Below are 20,372 nucleotides of genomic sequence, written 5' to 3'. Positions count from 1 at the left end.
GCCTGGAGCCTGCTTCAGATTCTGTCTCCTTCTCTCTCTACCCCTCCCCCATTCACACTCTGTCTCTCAAAAATAAATAAATAAGTGTAAAGAAAACCAACCTAAAATGTACATGCAATTTGACTTTATGGATCAAAGAAAAAAGTAAAGTGTTGAAAATATTAATATTAGGGAGTAGAGAATATAAAAATAAAAAATGTAAATAAAAATATTAAAATTGAACAGAATGACAATGATTTTCTAACTGAAAAAATTTACAGTAAAATACTTGGTTTTATAAAAAAACGTATTAATAATCTAATACATAATGGGTTTTTTTTCCTAATGGTGGTATATAAATGAACTCGATCTCTAAAGAAACCATATCAAAGGGAGAGACTTTAAGGTTTTACACCTGGGAATAGTTATCAATTAGCAGGCTGTGATTGAGGCGCCTGGGTGGCTCAGCCGGTTAAGCGAACGACTTTGGCCCAGGTCATGCATGATCTCACAGCTCGTGGGTTAGAGCACCGCGTCGGGCTCTGTGTTGACAGCTCAGAGCCTGGAGCCTGTCTTCAGATTCTATGTGTCCCCCTCTCTCTGACCGTTCCCTGCTCACACTGTCTCTCTCTCTCAAAAATAAATAAAACATTAAATAAAAAATTAGAAAGCTGTGATTGTGCCCTACCCCTAGAGGCAGGTAGGAAGGGAAGGGACAACCTGATAGCAGGTGGCACATGTCAGGATTAAAAGGGGGTTAGAAGGGTAGGGGTGGGAGGGTAAGGGCACAAATTCCAAGGCCTCGGGGTCAGGGAAGGGAATATAAATGAGTGATGCCGGCCCAGTCGGGCTTGGCAAGCTGGTCTCATGTCAGAGAAGGCACGGTTACTCAGCGGCCCCAAACCCAGAGTTTTCTTTGTTTACGATGTTGTCATGTAAGAGTGTACAGGCAGCATCACTAGACCTTCCAGACAAGGGTCATTTGGATTTATGTCTAAACTCTCCCAATTTAAAAACAATTTTAAAACTTAGTGCCAAACAGAAGTCAGACTAAGTTCTTGAAGCATCACCTTGGAGCTGGTGTTCCAGAGTCTTCCCATCTCGGTGTAACACCAGCTGTCAACCAGGTGGCCAAAGCAAGATCCTTGAACTTGGCCTCCGCCTTTTTGACAGATCAGTTTTCTTACAAATCGGTTTTCTCATCTGTAAAATAAAGATATTAATAGTGTATTCAGGGACACCTGGGTAGCTCAGTCGATTAAGCATCTGACTTCAGCTCAGGTCATGATCTCGTGGCTTATTGAGTTCGAGCTCCTTGTCGGGCTCTGTGCTGACAGCTCAGAGCCTGGAGCCTGTTTCGGATTCTGTGTCTCCCTCCTTTTCTGCCCTCCGCTGTCCATGCTCTGCCTGTCTGTCTGTCTCTCTCGCTCTCTCTCACTCAAAAATAAACGTTAAAAAATTTTATTGTATTCAGCTTTTAAAATCCTGATGATTTTAATGCAAATAATGCTCACAGTAAGTGCCCAAATAGGAGTGACTATAATAGTTAACAACAACCACATTTTGGGGGAGAAACGGAACTCCTGACATGCTGGGAACTTAAGTCTGAGATGAGGCAGGGCAGGGCTGAGCTCCCTGAATGTCTGGGTGCTCACACCCAGCAGATCCTGCCCACGGCCACGGGGAGTCTTCAAGCTGAGTAAGGTACTGTCTTTGCCCACAAGTGGAAGGATTTCCTGAGCACACTGCTGTAAAAAGCATAAATACTGGAAAATGTGGTAGCGTTTCACTAAATTGAAACTGATCATTGTTTATTTTTAAAATATCTAATATTCCCTCATCTTTAGTCTCATGAGTTTCCAGCATAGAAAATAATGATTTTCTTTTTTGTTCCCCGAATTAGAGTCATTTGAAGAGATTATTTTTCCAACTGTAGGGAATAACAGGAGCCCTGTCTACACTGTTATTACCAGGAAAAGGATCAAATGCTTTCATGTAGAACATTCAGAGTTGATCTGAAATTCACGAACATTGACTGTCGGGAAAAATACTTCAATGAATGTAGATATCGGTGGGGTCACACCCTCCGCTCAGGGTCTGCATGATGCAGGATGGCTGGGGGGGGATGGCACACCATATCTCAGTGCCACTTGCCTACAAAATGGTCATATCAACCATGGCCGTATTTTTACCTGGTTGGACTTCTGTGTGTATCAAAGAATAACCAGTCCCTATACTTCACCACCTGCCCCAAGTAGGTCCCTTCTCTTCATGAAGGTTCATAGACGTATGGGCATATAATGCTATCTCTTAAATTACACGGTTTCTTTCCTCACAAAACGTTTAGGTCATTTTCACACATTATCAGCCTTTGAAGGAGCAGAAGGTTTACCCAACATAAATAACGAAATGCTTTATAAAGAAGTGTTTTACTTAATGTTTAGCATTTCCAATCCTCACTAATCTTCTAAAGAATGTTCCTGGCAAAAATGGTTTACTCTTCTAGTATTTCCAAATTAAACAGCTTATGTAGCCCCACCCAGGGGAACTCTGGTGACAGGCTGCCTTCCTGTTTCCCAAGTAGGAGAGGAGATGGGTTATCAGACCTTCTAGAACGTAATTACCATTATTCTATTCTCTCTATCAGTGCCTTCTCATCCCAAGGGGAAAGGGAATGAAATTTGAACTGTATTCTTAATCATTTTTTGTTTCCTATGGTCCAAGTCTTAGGTTTCAAAATGAATCAGTCAAAAAAAAAATTTACTAGCTGAAAAACTGAACCAAACCACATAGAAAATACATATGAAACATCTGCTTTTGATGCCGTTTAGTTTTTGTTTCTCTAAAGCTGTGGATTCAATTAGTGAAATATGACTCCTCTTAGATTTTGTCTTAGATTCTGAATATGTGTCTGTGCATATAAAAATAGTTAAGCTGTTCTTAAGCTCTAACATTTCAGTTGTCATTTCTCCAAGCAGAAATTTGGTGTGAGGAATTGGAAAAAAAAAAGTCTCTCAGTTGGACAAGAGTAACCTGCGTAGAAGGTGAGGTGGTGTCCCTAAGAAGTCACCACATGAGTCTCCGGGCTTGGCTTTGAAAACAACCTCTGCTACGAGAAAAGCAGAGTGAGAGTGAGTGGATCCCACAAGAGTCAGCAGGTCATGGTCATGGCTACTGTTTCATCAGCTGAGACAGGTCTCCCTGGGGATGGCTTTCAACCTGGTACACTGACATCTTTGGGGTCATTCTCTGCAGGTCCCTCTTGACCTATTTCATCCTTACCAGAAGAGCCAGGATCTTTCAGAGTTTACAGTGGGTACATGGTGCATTCTCAGAAGGGAGAGAATCTGTTTCATGCAAAACTTTATGGGCCCATCCACCCCATACCTCCCCCATTCAGGAAAATCCCTGCTTATCTGTACAAGGCATTCCTGGGGGGAGTGGAGTATATACTAAACTGGGTGTCACTGGGCACCCGTTCTGAAGGTCCTGTGGAATGCAAATTGCATACTTTAGACCAATGGCATCCCCACTGTTCTGGATGGGCCATATTCTCCTGCTGGGAAGAAGGATCATTTTTTTTTAACATTTATTTATTTTTGAGAGAGAGACACAGAGTGTGAGCGAGGAAGGGTCAGAGAGAAAGGGAGACACAGAATTGGAAGCAGGCTCCAGGCTCTGAGCTGTCAGCACAGAGCCCGATGCAGGGCTCGAACCCATGAACAATGAGATCATGACCTGAGCCGAAGCCAGACGCTCAACCGACTGAGCCACCCAGGCACCTTGAAGAGGGAACATCTTAAAGGAAAAGAAGTTACCTGTGAACTGAGGTGGCTCAGAATCCGGGAGAAGACTATGTATAGTATTCCCTGTAGGGTTCATGGTTTCTATGAGTTCACTGTACTTCAAGAAGCAATACCAACATTGCAGAGTTCATGATCTCCACATTATCTCAAGCATTTTGCAATTCAGTCATAAAATTCTAATGAAGAAGACAGAGGGGTAAACAAACTCCGTTTCTTTCCCTTAATATTTAGTGTAGAATTCTGAAAATAAGAGGAAGAGAAGGGTCTTTGGGGCCCGACATGCTGGATGACGGGACTGACCAGATCCCATTCTATGGTCAGGTTTGACGAGGAAGAACCCGAGGTCTGGAGGCAGAGAGCAGGACCGAGCCTCCCTGGAAGCCATGTGGAAGCTGTCCTTCTTTTCTGCCCTCACACGGCAGCCACACTGGCCCCTGCGCTATGCTTGCTCACTTTGAGACGCCAGAATTGTGTCCCCTCAGGGTCTTTGCTCCAACTGTTCCCTCTGCCTGGAGGGCCCTCCCCCAGGTCTGGGCCAGGCAGGCGGTTTCTCATCAATCAGGGTTCGATGCAGTTGTCTCTTAAGACGCTTTCCCCAACCAGCCTAGGAAACCTTCCCCTTCATGTCCTTTCTTCCTTTTTTTTTAAAGTTTATTTATTTATTTTGGAAGAGACAGATAGTGCCAGTGGGGGAAGGGCAGAGAGAGAGGGGGAGAGAGAGAATCCCAAGCTCGAACTCGTGGACTGTGATATCATGACCTGAGCTGAAACCAAGAGTTGGACGCTTAACTGACTGAGCCACTCAGACTTTCTATACCATTATCTACTTTCATGTTCTTTGTAGCTTTTAACTTGCCTTTGTTTATTCTGTCTCCCCATCAGGGCTCTTGTCTGGTTTCTTGGCGGAATATGCCTAGAACAGTGGCTGATATACAATGCATGCTGATTTAATACGTATTTAGTGACTGAGTTATATTAAGATTTGTGTAATTTAGCCTTTGACATATACACACATGTGAGTAGAAAGGCTCTCATTCTGAACTAATTCCATTCTGGTAATGCACTATTAGAAGGCCTTTCGAATTCCATCAGAATAATCAAGCAGGAAAAGATAAACTCTTGCCTAGGTCATGGGCAATTACTCCTGTCTTTCTCCTCTAGCCAAACATTATCCAAGCCAGCGGTGGCACCAGATGACAGTGGCGTCTGGTCTGGGTGGTGAGGGTAGAGGAAGTGACACCTAGAGTTATATTCTCGTGGAAAACATCCTGGAGAATCTGGCGACCACATCAGTCAAACTAAACAGCCTAGCCTCTAAGTAGAAAGTTTCCCCCTCAAATATTTCAGTATAATCATCTATTTATTGTTCTCCTTTCTGCAAACACCATAAATCCGATGGGTTTTGTGTTACTTTTTTTTTTTTTCCCAGTGTGGTTTCATGTCCAAGTGGATCTACTCTGGTATCCTTATACAGACCACACTAAAGTAGCATTTAGTCCATTCGGTTAAGGTTTTTCATGGGTAACATGACTCTTGAATTCTGCCTCATTAAAAGCAGGGAACAGCACAAGAGAAGGAGGAGAGCCACGCCGACCTAACGGCCAGTCAGAGCCCCGGCGTCCAGGAGTGGCTGGCCCAAGCTCGGACTGCGTGGACCCACCAGCGACAGAGCAGTCTCCAGCAACAAAAAGTACAGCCTTTCTGACCTCTCTCTGGCCCGTAGACCTGCCCAGCCAGCACCTTGTGAGGAATGTTTTAGATGGACAAGTTACTTCTGTCCTAAACACAAAGCGCCCCTTTATGGTCTATTTGGACAGAAACAAGACCTGGCTAACTGTTTCAACGTACTTTCTTATGACCACGAGAGTTGGTCATTTTCAAGTCTGTTTTTTAAGAACAGCTTGTGTTTAGGGTTTCAACTAGCGTGACTCAGTTACAGTCTGCCTTATGAAGGTTACCTACCCTATTTTCACATGTGCCCCAGCTTGAACCTAAATTAAATAATAACCTCAGGAAGGCCCTTGAAAATTGGTCAAAGCCTGAGTGACATGTTTTTAAAAATTTTATTAAAACTGCAATTTCTTTTTCACTTTTAGGTAGATACGATCATAAAATTGGATTGCAAATGATTGCCTAGTGAAACGAACCAGCTTTGTTGAATAAGAATGATTTCTCATTGACCTTAGCTTTAGGTATGGGGCAGAGTAAAATATTTCACTTTCTCAAACAGAAGAGACATTTTTTCATAAATAGTGAAAAAGCAAAACCAAACCCATTGATCGTTCAATTTATCAAGAGGGGAATTCAAGGATTGAATAGGCAGTAACCATGCACCACTTGAGGGCGCCATTGCCCAGCAGAATTTTTTTCCTTTTTTCCCCACTGATTTCTCCCCCCTCCAAGACTTTTCAGGTATCTTTTATCAAAGCCAGAGAAAGGGATAGAGTATTTTGAAGGTATGTTTGTTTATTTCCCTAAACCACACCTTTGATGCAACGTCCAAATTTAAAACCTTACTTACAGGAGTTCTCTGAGAATTTTCTAGGCATAGAACCATGATTCTAGGGAATAATCACAAAAGACCAAATGTTTTCGTTTCTCCTTTTCCCTGAGCAGGAGTTGGAACAGGAATTAGCAGAGCAGAAGAACCTTCTGCGGTCGGTAGCCAGTCGCGGGGAAGAAATCCTCACCCAACACTCAGCGACAGAGACCTCTGCTGGGATTGGGTATGTTTCATAACCCTTTCTCCCCAGCTTGCCCCGATTGGAAGAAATGCAAATATCTCACTCAAAATTTTATTTTCAGCATCTGCAAAAATTGAAGCATTTTATTTTCACTTTGTGATCTTAAATTTACTTGCATTTTGAACCTTTGTTGTACAGCGTGAGTGTAGCTAGTGATTATGATGCCTGATGGCTGACTGTCTGGCTTCTTTTCAGTATGCTGAGCATATCGGTCCAAGGAAGATGCTTACAAGTTTATTTGTTACTTATTTATTTGTATTTTTGGCATTTATTTTTTCTTTTATAGTTTATTGTCAAGTTGGTTTCCATATAATACCCAGTGCTCATCCCCACAACTGCCCTCCTCCGTGCCCGTCACCCCCCTTTCCCTCTCCCCCTCCCCCATCAGCCCTCAGTTTGTTCTCAGTATTCAAGTCTCTCATGATTTGCCTCCCTCTCCCCAACTATTTTTTCTTCCTTCCCCTCCCCCATGGTCCTCTCTTAAGTTTCTCCTGTTACACTTATGAGTGAAAACATTTGGTATCTGTCCTTGACTGCCTGACATCTCTCTCAGCATGACACCCTCGAGGTCCAACCACGTTGCTACCAATGGCCAGATTTCATTCTTTCTCATTGCCATGTAGTACTCCCTTATATAGATAAACCACATTTTCTTGATCCATTCGTCAGGTGATGGACATTTAGGCTCTTTCCATGATTTGGCTATTGTAGAAAGTGCCGCTATGAACATTGGGGTACATGTGCCCCTAAGCATCAGCACTTCTGTATCCCTTGGGTAAATCCCCAGCAGTGCTATTGCTGGGGCATAGGGGAGTTCTATTGTTAATTTTTTGAGGAACCTCCACACTGTTTTCCAGAGTGCCTGCACCAGTTTACATTTCCACCAACAGTGTAGCAGATAGTTTTTATTTTTTATTTATTGATTTTTTAAAGTTTATTGATTTTGAGAGAGTGTGAGCGGGGAAGGGGCAGAAGGGGAGAGGGAGAGAGAGTATCCCAAGCAGGCCCTGCGCTGAGCATGGGGCTTTATCTCACAACTGCAAGATCATGACCTGAGCCCAAATCAAGAGTCAGACGCTTAACCAACTGAGCTACCCAGGCACCGTAAGTTCATTTTTTAGAATCAAATAAGAAATGCATTCTAGGGGCACCTGGCTGGCTCAATCGGTTAAGCATCCAACTTCAGCTCAGGTCATAATCTCACGGTCTGTGAGTTCAAGCCCCACTTTGGGCTCTGTGCTGACAGCTTGGAGCCAGGAGCCTGCTTCTGATTCTGTGTCTCCTACTCTTTCTCCTCCTCCCCTGCTCATGCTCTGTCTCTCTCACTCTCAAAAATTAATAAATGTTAAAAAAATTTAAAAAAAAGAAATGCATTCTAAAATCAGGTCCATCGTATTTCCAACTAAATGATTATAACCAACTGCAAAAGTGTTTTCTGTAAAAGAACTTGGCTACCCCAACATCACTTTGAGAAACTAATGCATGTGCCTTCTAAATGTCTTAAGTTTTCTTAATGATGTGTGTCTATCATTTCTACCTGAAAAGTCATTGAGTTTTGAGAACTGATTTGGAATGTGAGACTGAAAAGTCCTCATACACAGAAGAGTAAATTATTAAGAGAAGAATTAAGGAAGTTGGCAAATTTTCAAGTTGAAGATTCTGGTTTAAAAGGCAGGAAGGAGAAGGAGCCACAGCAGAGTTGAAATATACCTGCAGTTTGAGTCAGGGCTGGGTTTTACCCCAGCATGGAAAGTAACTCAATGCTGAGCCTCAGTTTGCAAATGTCTAGGATTAGAGTGATAATTGACCACCTCTGTCCTAGAAAGGTTACAAAAGCAGTAGCTACAAGTGAGAGAATACGTATGGGAACTTTAAAATCCAAAACATTAAAAGTAAGTTTCAGTGAAACCTCTGTGTTCATGCACTGTAAATGTTATAATTTGACAACCATAATACAGCAAATAGCTTTAAACCCACTGACTCCAGTGGTGTCATTTCTGAACATTCATTTGAAGGCAATAACCTAAGGGAAGAAAATACACATTATGGAGAGGACTTTTGAATTATTATTTATAATACCAAATAATAGAAAAGGTAGAAATACCTACTAGTATAAAAAAGCCTAGGAAAAATTTTATGCATGTATAATCTTAACAATTATATAACAATATCAGAAAATATCAATATCAATTGATATCAGTCAACAATATCAAACATTATATAACAATATTAGAAAATGTGTATGTGATACTAGGCTAAAATATGATATAACATTATATGTACAGTACATGTGTGGGTAAGACATAGACTATAGAATATAGAGTATAGATTATCAAAATCAACTTTAGAGAGGTGCCTAGGTGGCTCAGTTGGTTAAGCGTCTGAGTTTGGCTCAGGTCATGATCTCACTATTTGTGAGTTTGAGTCCTGCATTGGACTCTGTGCTGATGGTATAGAGCCCTTTTGAGATTTCCTCTCTCCCCCATCTCTCTCTCTGCCCTTCCCCCACTCTCAAGCTTTCTATTTCTCAAAAAAACAAAAACAAAAAAAACAAACAAAAAAACAACTAACTTTGGGGAGGATAGAATTGAAGACTTTTCTCTCTTTATTTTTGCAGTTTAATCAATGCTCATGTAATGTTACTGATCTAAACATCAGTGTTGACTATATGTATATGTGTATATTGAAGAATTTCAAGTGCAAAATGATAGAAACCAAACCTCAAGACAGTTGCAATAGGCATATTATGACACAGTATATAGGAATTAGTATGTCATTCAAGAAAAGAAAAATGAGACAAAAAGTAAAAATATTGATAAAACTAATAAATATCAATTTAAAAAATACAAATGGAAACTTATGACATCAGTAGTTAGGAATTCCATTAAAAAAACCTTGCAACTGTAAAAATTGTGGTAAAATAATAAAGGAGTTTCAAAAATCTTAAGTGTCCATCATGCCTAAAAATGCTGAGAAGGCCATAAATATGCGTGTCTGCATGAATCCAGAATGAGAAACGCTGTTCCCTCCCATGCTGACTCTGAGTCGAAACTTGCCTTCACTTTTCATTGTCTATTCTGTTTCCAATTCTTCTACAACATTTATTCATCCTTCATAATTTTCTGAAGATTTTTGCCAAATCTTATTTTTACAAAGAACCCATTCACACATAGCCTCCTCATCATATGAAAAGTCACAAAAAGCAGCAATAGGACTCTTCCGTAACTTTCTTTCCTGGGCCTTTAGCTTTGGAAAGGACCCAAGTGAAAGACAAACAACTATAAATTCCTGTTTCAAATACAAAAATATTTTAAAGAGAAATTTGCAGGCCAATACTGCCTTTCTACTCAAGATTCACTTTGTTACTGACTGCTTATAACTTTTTAAAGTTTTATACAAAATCTTTGTAAAAGTCACCTGTAAATCTGTGTGATTACAGTTCAGCCATGCCTTTCAAGCCTCTGGGTAAATATGCCAAACAAACAAACATAAGTTAAGCAATACCCAGAAACCAAAGAAAAAAAATGTATTTTTTGTAAAGAACAGAATAAAATTGCTAGGGGGAAAAACTTGTATTCAGACTTTAACTTATTAGCTGATTTCTAAGACCATCAAATATGAATTGACTCATGTAAGGAAACCCTTGTGGGAGAGGCATGCCTGGCCTCATGGGTACAGATTTAATATGGAAGGATAAGTACAATGTGATGTATGGAAGGGTTGATGGAGGAGTCCATCCAAGATAAGAAAACTCAGTTAGATATTAATTGTTATAAATATCAAAGGGAAAGATACTTTTCAGGGGAAATGAAAAGTGTGTTCTAATTGAAGACTGAATGCTGATATCACTTTATATGTGTCCATGATCAAGTCAAAGATTATAGAAATTAATTTATTTTTAACTTTTTATGTCTTATTTTATTTTGAGAGACAGAGAGACAGAGAGTGAGCCAGGGAGGGACAGAGAGAGGGGGAGACACAGAATCTGAAGCAGGCTTCAGGCTCTGAGCTGTCAGCATAGAGTCCAATGTGGGGCTCGAACCCACGGATTGTAAGATCATGACCTGAGCTGAAGTTGGACACTTTACTGACTGAACTACCCAGGCACCCCAGGAATACAGAAATTTAATACCCCCTGGTTTATACTAAATTGTTATGCAAACATAAATGAATTAAAAGTGACGCCTTGCAGGGCATTACAAAAGGCATCACAATAAAGAAATTTAATTTCATAAGAACTTTAAAACTTGCTTTTTATTTAAAAAGAATTTTTAAAAAACACAGAAAAGTCTAGAGATTAACATGATAAACAGAGATACCTACTTGACTTTAGCAATTTTTCACTTAATATTGCTTTTTAAAATCAATCCATGCTGATATATATAGATCTAGTTCTTTTAACTGCTTAATAGTATTTTATCTTGAGAAAATAACTTGTTCACCCATTTTTAAATTAATTTATTATTATTTATTATTTATTTTTAAGTGTTTATTTTTGAGAGAGACAGAGCACAAGCAGGGGAGGGGCAGAGAAAGAAAGAGACCAGTGACACAGAATCCAAAGCAGACTCCAGGCTCTGGGCTGTCAACACAGAGCCTGATGCGGGGCTCAAATCCACAAGCCATGAGATCATGACCTGAGCCAAAGCCGGACCCCTAACCGACTGAGCCACCCAGGCGTACCTCACCCATTTTTTGACTGATGGGCATTTACCTTCTTGCCACTTGTTTTTGTTTGTTTTTTGTTTTTTTTGTTTTTTGGTTTTGTTTTTGCTATTATTAGTGTTGTTGAACTTCACCTTCCTGTGTGTCTCATCGTGCACAGGTGGGAGTGATTCTCTATTGTATTCTAGAAGTAGAATATCCTGTATTATAACCTTATAGATAACTTTTAAAAGCTTACTTCAACAGACTTACTGAAAGAAACTATTGTATTCAATACTTATTCTGGGAAGAGTAGACTTTGGGACAATGTATAGTACTACTCTGCTAATGAAGTTATTTTTTTTTCACTTAAGCAAAAGTTCTGTTGAAATATTAATTATTATCTAGTATATCTTTCAGATGACATGGTTCTAGTTAGGTCTTTAAAACTCCTGACAAGTGAGAATCTATTAGAATGTGGCTCCCCCAGACTCTTACCAGTAGGCCCCATTTATTGAGTGGCTAGTATGTTCTAGGTAGGGCCATAGACATTATGCCTGTCTTCTCTAAATGTCATTCTTATATTTCTACAAGATAGATACTGTTTTCATTGTAAAGAGGAGATAATTGAGACTCCGGGGAGTGAAGCAGATTTTACTCAAAGTCCTAAGTCTAATATGCTGGAGCGGAGATTCCCACCCAGATCTGTCTCACCCCTAAAGCCAAAATCCTTCTCTGATGCCACCTGCTGCCTGTCATTAAGGAGATGATACTGCAGTGCCTTCCTTCCATCCTCTGTGCTTCTATGCCATGTCCTGAAACCTTGTCTGTAGCATTTTCTTTGTACTGAGGATAAGAACTCTCAATAGATTAAGCATCATTTTTAGGATTTTTCAATTATTTTGTGGGCTCTTTGTCAAAAGAAAGTAGTCTAATTGTACCCTTTCCCATCCTAAAAGTTAGTTATTTTTTATTTTTAATACTGAGCCATTTTCAATGAATTGTTAAATAATTATTGTGCTCATAGTTCAGTTAATGTGAGAATATATTTGTTTATGATTAGTTTCAAGTTTTCTATTTTAATTGATAGTTTTAAAGTGTAAGCTAATGACTAAAATAATCGAGTTCCAATTTTAGAGGCCAGATCTAGTATATACAATAAGTTTCCTGGAGCCTAATGCCTTTTTGCACACATTGTAAACTTAGATTATTTATTCTTCTAATAGCGAAAAACCTGATGTGTTATCCCAGGAGTTGGGGATGGAAGGGGAGAAATCAGCCGCTGAAGACCAGATGAGAATGAAATGGGAAAGCCTTCATCAAGAATTTAGTACCAAGCAGAAACTACTACAGAATGTTCTGGAACAGGAACAGGAGCAAGTGGTATCCAAACATTTCGCTTTTATATGTTAACCAATACGAAAGATGTATAGCTTATGCAAATACAACATAACTGTGCAGTAATCCATAATTTCATTATCAATTCTAAAATAAGACAAATTACTCACCTTATATTTTTCTTAACAAACATGTTTCACGTTTCCCTTGATAATTATGTATTTATATGTGGAAATTTCATTTCTAGATACCGTTTTTCTCAGATGATAAGAGCTGTTAACGCATTAGAATAAACCATTAGATTTTTCGCAGCTCTCCCCTTTTTTTTCATGAACTGGATAATTAAGGTTGCAAATCAAGGATACACAACATCTGGGACTAGAGAAACTCAACACATTTGGTTACTTTCTGGAAGTAAATGGTCAAGTTATTTTGTTTTCCAGTGTCGTTCCCACTATTTAATAGTTTCAGAAGATCTTAATAAGGAGCATATTGGGACCTTGGTGGATCTAAGGGGAAGGAGAAGCCAGCGGGCAGCTAGAATGGCCACTGATCCACATGTAGGCTTGTTCTCAAGATGGGTGGATACTGTGTAATGTTGGACTTGGTTTCACCAAACAAGGCACATCCAGGGGAATCAAATATAGCAACAGAAGGTTCCAGGTAGATAGATAATAGCGATAGTTCCCTGTAAGCAGAAGCCAGAGGATAGTTCAGAGTCAGAGGAATCGACCCTGGAGAGAGCTAGTGCATAAGGTGGGAAGCCAGGGAGGCCTGTGGTATTTACCACTATGGCCCAGGATTTTGAAGCCAGAAGCCTAATCCTGGGTCCTGGGTCAGCAATGCTCATCTGGGCCATTCCTCGACACCAGTATTATCAGAATAAAGGCTAGGTCCTTTTCTGTGGATCTGAGGAAGCAGCTCATCTGACTAGGACTACTTTGAAGGCTGGGAGAGACCAAACCCAGCAGTGAAAGAGTATTTCTAACTGCAGTGCATCTGAGGAAAGAAGAGCAGGGCCGACAGAGCAGACATGATAAAGGAGATACGACTTGTTGGGATTCCCTGAAGGGATACATTCTGCAGGTCAAGTGTGTCCCCTTGTCTGTGGGGCACCATGCGTTAGTGCTCCATAGCCGCTCGTGTCTACCTCACTTCACAAACCCTCATGACATGCTAGGCGCCTTTGTCACCTTCCACAGGAATAGTCCCCAGCACCAGCCCTGGGCAACATAAAGCACTCCATTCTTCGAGGTAGTTATCCCAGAAGCAAGTGGTTCCTTATACCATTTGCATGGACCTCCTACCTATTTAAATGAATTCTTCTTCACATCCCTAAACAAATATTTCTGACACCTACAGCCTGAATTCTTGATTCCTGACATAGCTCTTCTGAACTTGACTGCTAGCTCACTTCATGCTACAGTATTTTCCCATGTCTTTGACTATACGAGATATTTCCAGTCTTTTCTGACTATCCTAAGTCAGACAAATCCAAGGCATTTGTAGGCGTATTCATGTTTTACTATTTTCCATTCATTACATGCCCAACCCCTGGATTCCACCTATTGTCCATCCAGCCTAAAGCATCGGCGTGATTCATCCGGCACTGCAGACTTCCTGGGTGTCTCCTCCGTTACCCACTCTTATCTCAGACACCTACTTTTTCTGTCCATTCTGTGCTGTCACCACGACATCATCCATGTGAGGCCTCTGACAAAGCCGTGCCTGTTGCCACCGACATTCACACATGATTCCTGGACTGTTAACATTTAGGGTCATTGCTGTTTGGAATTGGAAATGGAAAGCATTGAATATTCATTATTTTATAGCATTTTTGGCATTTGAGGGCTTTTTTTCTGTAATCACTGGTCATTTGTCCAAAGTGCCTCCTGGGTGGTTTTCTTCTCTTTGGTGTGAAGAGAGAAAAGGTGAAGAAGCAGTTTGGCCATGAGAGTTTCCAAGAAGAAAGGGGATAATCATTTAGTGAATATACTTTGTGTATTAGGTGTTATTACTAACAATACTCTGGTGAGGTTGACCTCATCTCTACTTTGTAGATCTGTAAACTAAGGCTTGAAGAGATTAGATGGTTTCTCAGGGTGTCGTGGCTAAAGAGGCAGACCCGGGATTTGAGTGCAGGTCTGTCCAACTCCGGAGTCCCCTCTTTTTCCATACTCCCTTACTGGCAGTTTTGTACACTGGATACACTATCTCATGTGTAAAAACAGCACTTTACTTTGGCCTCAAGTTCACTAGGTCACCTACTCTTGGGATGAACTATAGATGGCTCCCATTCCTAGGAACCTGTGACCCACCCAAGGAAATAATTTACACATTTCTGAGAAATTAGACAACCATGGTAGGCTCCATAAGCAGGAATTAAAAAGGAAGCAGAAGTTAAAAAAAAAAAAGTAGAAAGTCATTGTAGTAAGTGTGGAATTTAAGGTGGTGGGTTTTAAAGAGTGTGTGGTGGATGTTCTAGCTACAGTGGGCGATGAATTGGGCATGTTTAGAGGATAATGAGTAATCAGCTTTAAAGGCAAGGCGAGAATGGGACATTCTATAAATTATAGGAGCTGGGTTGGATTGGAAACATCTTTCAAAAGTTTGAGTGGTAGGCGGTATCATGGTCCTTGTCAGAGAGACCCTGTGTGTGACTGTAAGAGTTTAGGAGAGATTGAGTGAATAGGCATCAGTCTAGATCTGGTATCCAGGAGGCATGATTTCATGGTGGATAGTTTAAAACCAAGAAGACCCATTGAGAGGAAGGCTGTGGTAGATTTCAGGCATTTTCCCCACCAGTTTTGTTGTTGTTGTTGGTGGTTGGTTGGTTTGTCCATCAATGGAAACATTACCATTGCTGAATTTGGTCACCATGTTTTAGTGGGCATGGTATGTTGAAGAAGTCAGAGTTCTCTAGAAGAGGTTTCTATAAGGACAGTTTTTCCAGCATCTGCTTCGATGTGCACTTCTAAATGACAAAACCTGAATACAGTACAATAAGCACCCCTGTTTGCCTACAGCTCTACAGCAGGCCAAATCGGCTCCTGCCTGGTGTGCCACTGTACAAAGGGGATGGGCAGACCCAAGACAAGTCTTCAGTGACCTCTTTACTGGATGGATTGAACCAGGCCTTTGAGGAGGCTTCGTCCCAGGTAGGGCTACACTGTTGGTTTGTTCATGCATCTTGGCCTCCATGAAGTTGTTCCCTCCTACCTTTGGGCATGAAAGGCCGAGACCCTACCCTAGTGATTAGTTCTGAAAGGCAGAGCAACTCCACCCTGGCATCTCCTCCTGGTATTTTTCTTTGATTCCTCAAAAACTGTAGTTAATTCTATGATCCCCTCTTTTTTCAGGGCCGGGGGGCGAAGAGACAGAGCATTCACTTGGAACAGAAGTTATACGATGGGGTCTCAGCTACCTCTACGTGGTTGGATGATGTGGAGGAACACTTATTTGTTGCCACAGCACTTTTACCAGAAGAAACTGAAGCTTGCCTCTTCAGCCAAGAGGTAAGTTTGGCAGCTGGTGTCTGAATATGTGATATTACAAAGCACTTGAAATGTTGGTATTGGATAATTAATGTATAAGGAAGGTCACATGTAAAACTGTTATAATAAAGTACAAAGTAGGCTTATTTCCAAGCAGCATAATGCAGAAGAGAACTGCCTCATGTAAAAAGCTCCCCGAGATATTCATGATTTGCGTGTTTCTTCTTTATCTTGTATATGGAGGAGGAGGTGGAAATAATGGAGGGCTCTTTGTCTTTGCTGTATGTTGCAAATTTTCTACATATGAAACACAGCCAAAAAAATAGTGTGTGAGTTTCTACATAGTCCTTTACAAAACTCATTTTTCACCAAATACATAATATTATTAGCTAATGATGTAAATTTTCTGAGGAAAATCTCTCCAACAGCAACTTGCCTAATATTTATCAATGTGAAAGTGGTTCAGCTTGCCTTAGATATAATATTGCTGAATAGTAAGAGAGATGTAGTGGACTTTCTGTGAGGAAATGACTTGTATTTAGATTCATGGATGTAAACACTGAAATATGCTTTCTCTTTTATCGACCCTAGACTCTTGCCAAAGATATTAAGGAAATGTCTGAAGAAATGGATAAGAACAAGAACTTGTTTTCCCAAGCATTTCCAGAGAATGGCGATAACCGAGATGTTATTGAAGACACTTTGGGTTGTCTTTTAGGCCGGTTATCCTTGTTAGACTCAGTAGTAAATCAACGATGTCATCAGATGAAGGAAAGACTTCAGCAAATACTAAATTTCCAGGTAAGACATTGTCAAGAGATGCTTGACCATTCTCTAGCTATATTCAGTAATAAGCAGAATGTCTTATTGAGGTATGATATAAACCTATTGTTTTTTCAAATGTACTATGAGGAGCAGAAACATTACAGAAAAACAAGGGAATAGAACCCTAGAATTAGAAAACTAAGAGTTTTATGTTTCTTGAAACGGAGGGTTGAGAAAACCAGACAACCAAGCTACAGGCTGAATAGAACTTTATATTCAACCAATAAGTCATATGGCTGTAAGTATAATTTCCTGTTGATAATAGTGAAGTTTAAAACAGTATGACCAAAGAAACTTTAGAAAGTGCCAGAACCCCAGACTCTAATGCCTAGGGGCCATTGAGAGTAGCTATGGCCTAGTTACTTCTACCTGTGTGACAAATGTACAGCGTGACTTCCCAATTCTGACTCCGGAGATTTCATGCCTTTTAGCCCTAGACTAGGGTTGTGGGGCCAGGTGAGAATAATCATCTGCTTATGAAACTTTTCCTTTAACCGTAGACTTCAGCAGATGCAGAAGCCACCGATAAACTCTAGTTGATTTTAATTTCTAATAAAAAGCATTCTTCAGTTATACTTAAGTTTTAATCGAGCTTTATCTTTAACAGACATAAGACTTATCAAATACATACATGTAATTAGGGCCAAGAGTTTGATGTAAGTTTCGACTTGTAAAAAAATTATTGTTCAAATGTCCAAAGTAGCATCAGACAAGAAACAGGTTGTTTTCTAGATATTCATCTAGAGGGACATTCTCACTGCCTTCTAGTAAGTTGTATTTTTTTAACTTTTATTTATTTTTTTGAGAGACAGAGAGAAACAGAGCACGAGCACGGGAGGGGCAGAGAGACACAGAATACACAGAATCGGAAACAGGATCCAGGCTCTGAGCTGTCAGTGCAGGGCCTGACGTGGGGCTCAAACCCACGAACCATGAGATCATGACCTGAGATGAAGTCGGACGCTTAACTGATTGAGCCACCCAGGTGCCTCTAGTCGGCTGTATTCTTACCTACAAAGTAAAATTATCAGAAAACAAAAATGTGTATCATTTGGTTACTCACACACATAAAAAATCACATGTTATTCTCTTTAATCTTCACAACATACCTATTAGCTAAGCATTGTTCTAATACTCGCTTTGCAAAGTCAGAAGAGAAAAATTAAGCACAGTCTCTAAAACCAACCATCTCAGGTTCAGAGTCTGGCTTTGTCACTGACTGCTGTACGTACCCTTAGCTGCCTTAGTGTTCTCAGCTATTAAATCACACCCCTAGTAATTGTCTCATGGGGTTTTGTGAGTATGAAATTAGTTAAAATATGTAAAATGCTTTGAACAGTGTCTGAAACATAGTAAGCACTCAGTAGCTTTTGTTATTGTCGTTACTATGAATAGTAGTATTCATTATAGTACATGTGGAGTCTGAAACCAATATAAAGGTTCACTTTTCCAAGACTATTCAAGCATCGAAGGAGCTCCTGGGTGACTCAGCCGGTTAAACGTCTGACTTAGCTCTGGTCCCATGATCTCGCTGTTCATGAGTTCAAGTCCTACATCAGGCTCTGTGCTGACAGCTCAGAGCCTAGAGCCTGCTTCAGATTCTGCACCTCCTTCTCTCTCTGCTCCTCTGAAACTCATGCTCTATCTCTGTCTGTCTCTCTGTCTCTCTCTTTTTCTCTCTCTCTCAAAAGTAAATAAACATTTAAAAACATAGAAGAAAAACTAGAGCCATGATTTGACTCAAAGAACATTTTTATATTTTATATTGTTAGGGTGCCAACAGGGGCATGGAGAATAGTATACCTATTCAGGATATATTTTAAGGCAGAATCAATGGGGGTGCATTCGTATGTGGTTTAGGTATGGAGAATGAGAGAAAAGGACACTGAGAGTCTCAGGTTGGCAAGTCTGGCGGATAGGAGTGCCACAGACCCTTGGGCCAGTCTGGGTCACCAGCTGGACATAGATGGGCCAGAGAACTAATAATCACAGGTGAATAATCATAGTAGACACTTGGCTATCAAGTCTGTGGCTTAGGGAAATGGCCTGGACTTGCTATTCGTATAGGTTATGTTGGGTAGTACAGAGAGAGGAAAGCACATTCCACTTGGAATCAGAAAGGTTGGGGTTGGTTGGGTATTTTGTTTCAGATGCAAACTCTGATTGCATGTACATGTATACACTGTCTTTCTAAAATCAGCAAACCTGTTGTGAAACTTATGGAATCTTGTTTCATTGCTCTAAAATTCCCCTTGCATAAAATAATACTCAGTTTTAACAGCAGTCTGGTCTGTCAGCCATGGGTGAGGGGGTTTGAAAGTACAAATGTGTGTATCACTCGGAAGCATATTTACCTTTTCAAATTGCATTTACTGTGATAGTGTCTTTAGTACTTTAAAATCTTTATTGGGAATTATAGCCAGTCAGAGTAAAATATGGACTAAGCATGGATGCTCTGGAACTGATTTTCCGTAGAGAACCAAGAGGAGAATGTGCAGTCATGAAATTCTCTTTAAATCATGTTCTCTTTCTTCTGCCAAGTTTCTACTTGTTGGTGGCCAGCTCACAAACAACAACTGACTTCAGAATAAATGTTCATGCTCCAACTTAATTGAATGACATAGTTCTAGTGTTAGTGTTATTAAAGGTCAGGTCACAAACCATTGTGTTTTACTTTGCACCAAGCACCTAGTATACTGTCAGTGTTCAATAGTTAATGGAATGATATGCCTTTGTTTTCCATTTAACTCTTGAGTATTAGCTTTTGCCAGACTGTTAACATTCTCCTATACCCACGGAGAATCTGGAAGAACATGTTCATGTAATATAGTGTATCTTATCTTCATGGAGATAAGTCACAACAAGCCTGTTCTCTACTTCTGTTAAAAAAGTTTTACGTATAGACTTGACCCCCAAATAAATTTAGTGGACATTTTTGTAAGCGAATATTTTAAGTTATTTAAAAACTGAAAAAATGAAAAAATTCTTTATTAAATGAGTGAGGCAGCACATAAAACTCGAAACCTTCTGTATACCTGTTTCTCAAAAAGCAAGAGTCCTGTCTTTTTATGTCCTACAGCAATGCCAATAAATATACAATGAACCTTGTGATGTTTGATATGTGTGCAATGTAGAGACATCTTAACTGTCCTTCTGTAGTACACGTGTAGTAGCAAAAAATTGTTAAAGTCTTGGATTTTCATTAAAAATTTTTTTTACATTTATTTATTTTGAGAGAGAGACAGAGCATGAGTGGGGGAAGGGCAGAGAGAGAAGGAGACACAAAATCTGAAGCAGGCTCTAAGCTCCGAGCTGTCAGCACAGAGCCCGACATGGGGCTCGAACCCACAAACCGTGAGATCATGACCTGAGCTGAAGTCAGATGCTTAACCGACTGAGCCACCCAGGCGCTCCTTTGGATTTTCACTTTTAAGAAAATGTCAACATCCATATGGTTATTAATACCTCCTAAAGTCTCTTATTTAGTAACATTTAAATCAGTCATATTCTCTGCTTTACTGTCTTCTTGACTGGCCCTTGCC

General features: G+C 40.2%; 1 protein-coding gene across 2 annotated transcripts in view; it reads left to right on the top strand.

Annotated features, from left to right (window-relative positions):
* Positions 1-20,372, top strand: part of SYNE1 (spectrin repeat containing nuclear envelope protein 1) — a 455,818-nt gene that overhangs the window by 318,872 nt on the left and 116,574 nt on the right. The window contains exons 98-103 of one of the 2 annotated variants that reach the window (XM_029943998.1): positions 5,341-5,475; positions 6,402-6,511; positions 12,400-12,556; positions 15,538-15,669; positions 15,871-16,026; positions 16,597-16,806. In XM_029943998.1, coding sequence (XP_029799858.1) covers positions 5,341-5,475; positions 6,402-6,511; positions 12,400-12,556; positions 15,538-15,669; positions 15,871-16,026; positions 16,597-16,806 — 900 coding nt within the window. Of the gene's footprint in view, positions 1-5,340; positions 5,476-6,401; positions 6,512-12,399; positions 12,557-15,537; positions 15,670-15,870; positions 16,027-16,596; positions 16,807-20,372 lie in introns of those variants that run through there. The other variant, XM_029943995.1, reaches the window with a different exon arrangement.

Source organism: Suricata suricatta, chromosome 7 (genome assembly GCF_006229205.1).
Source record: "Suricata suricatta isolate VVHF042 chromosome 7, meerkat_22Aug2017_6uvM2_HiC, whole genome shotgun sequence".
Lineage (NCBI taxonomy): Eukaryota > Metazoa > Chordata > Mammalia > Carnivora > Herpestidae > Suricata > Suricata suricatta.
The sequence above is the reverse complement of the archived record's forward strand: the minus strand, read 5'-3'. Positions and strand labels throughout refer to the sequence as shown.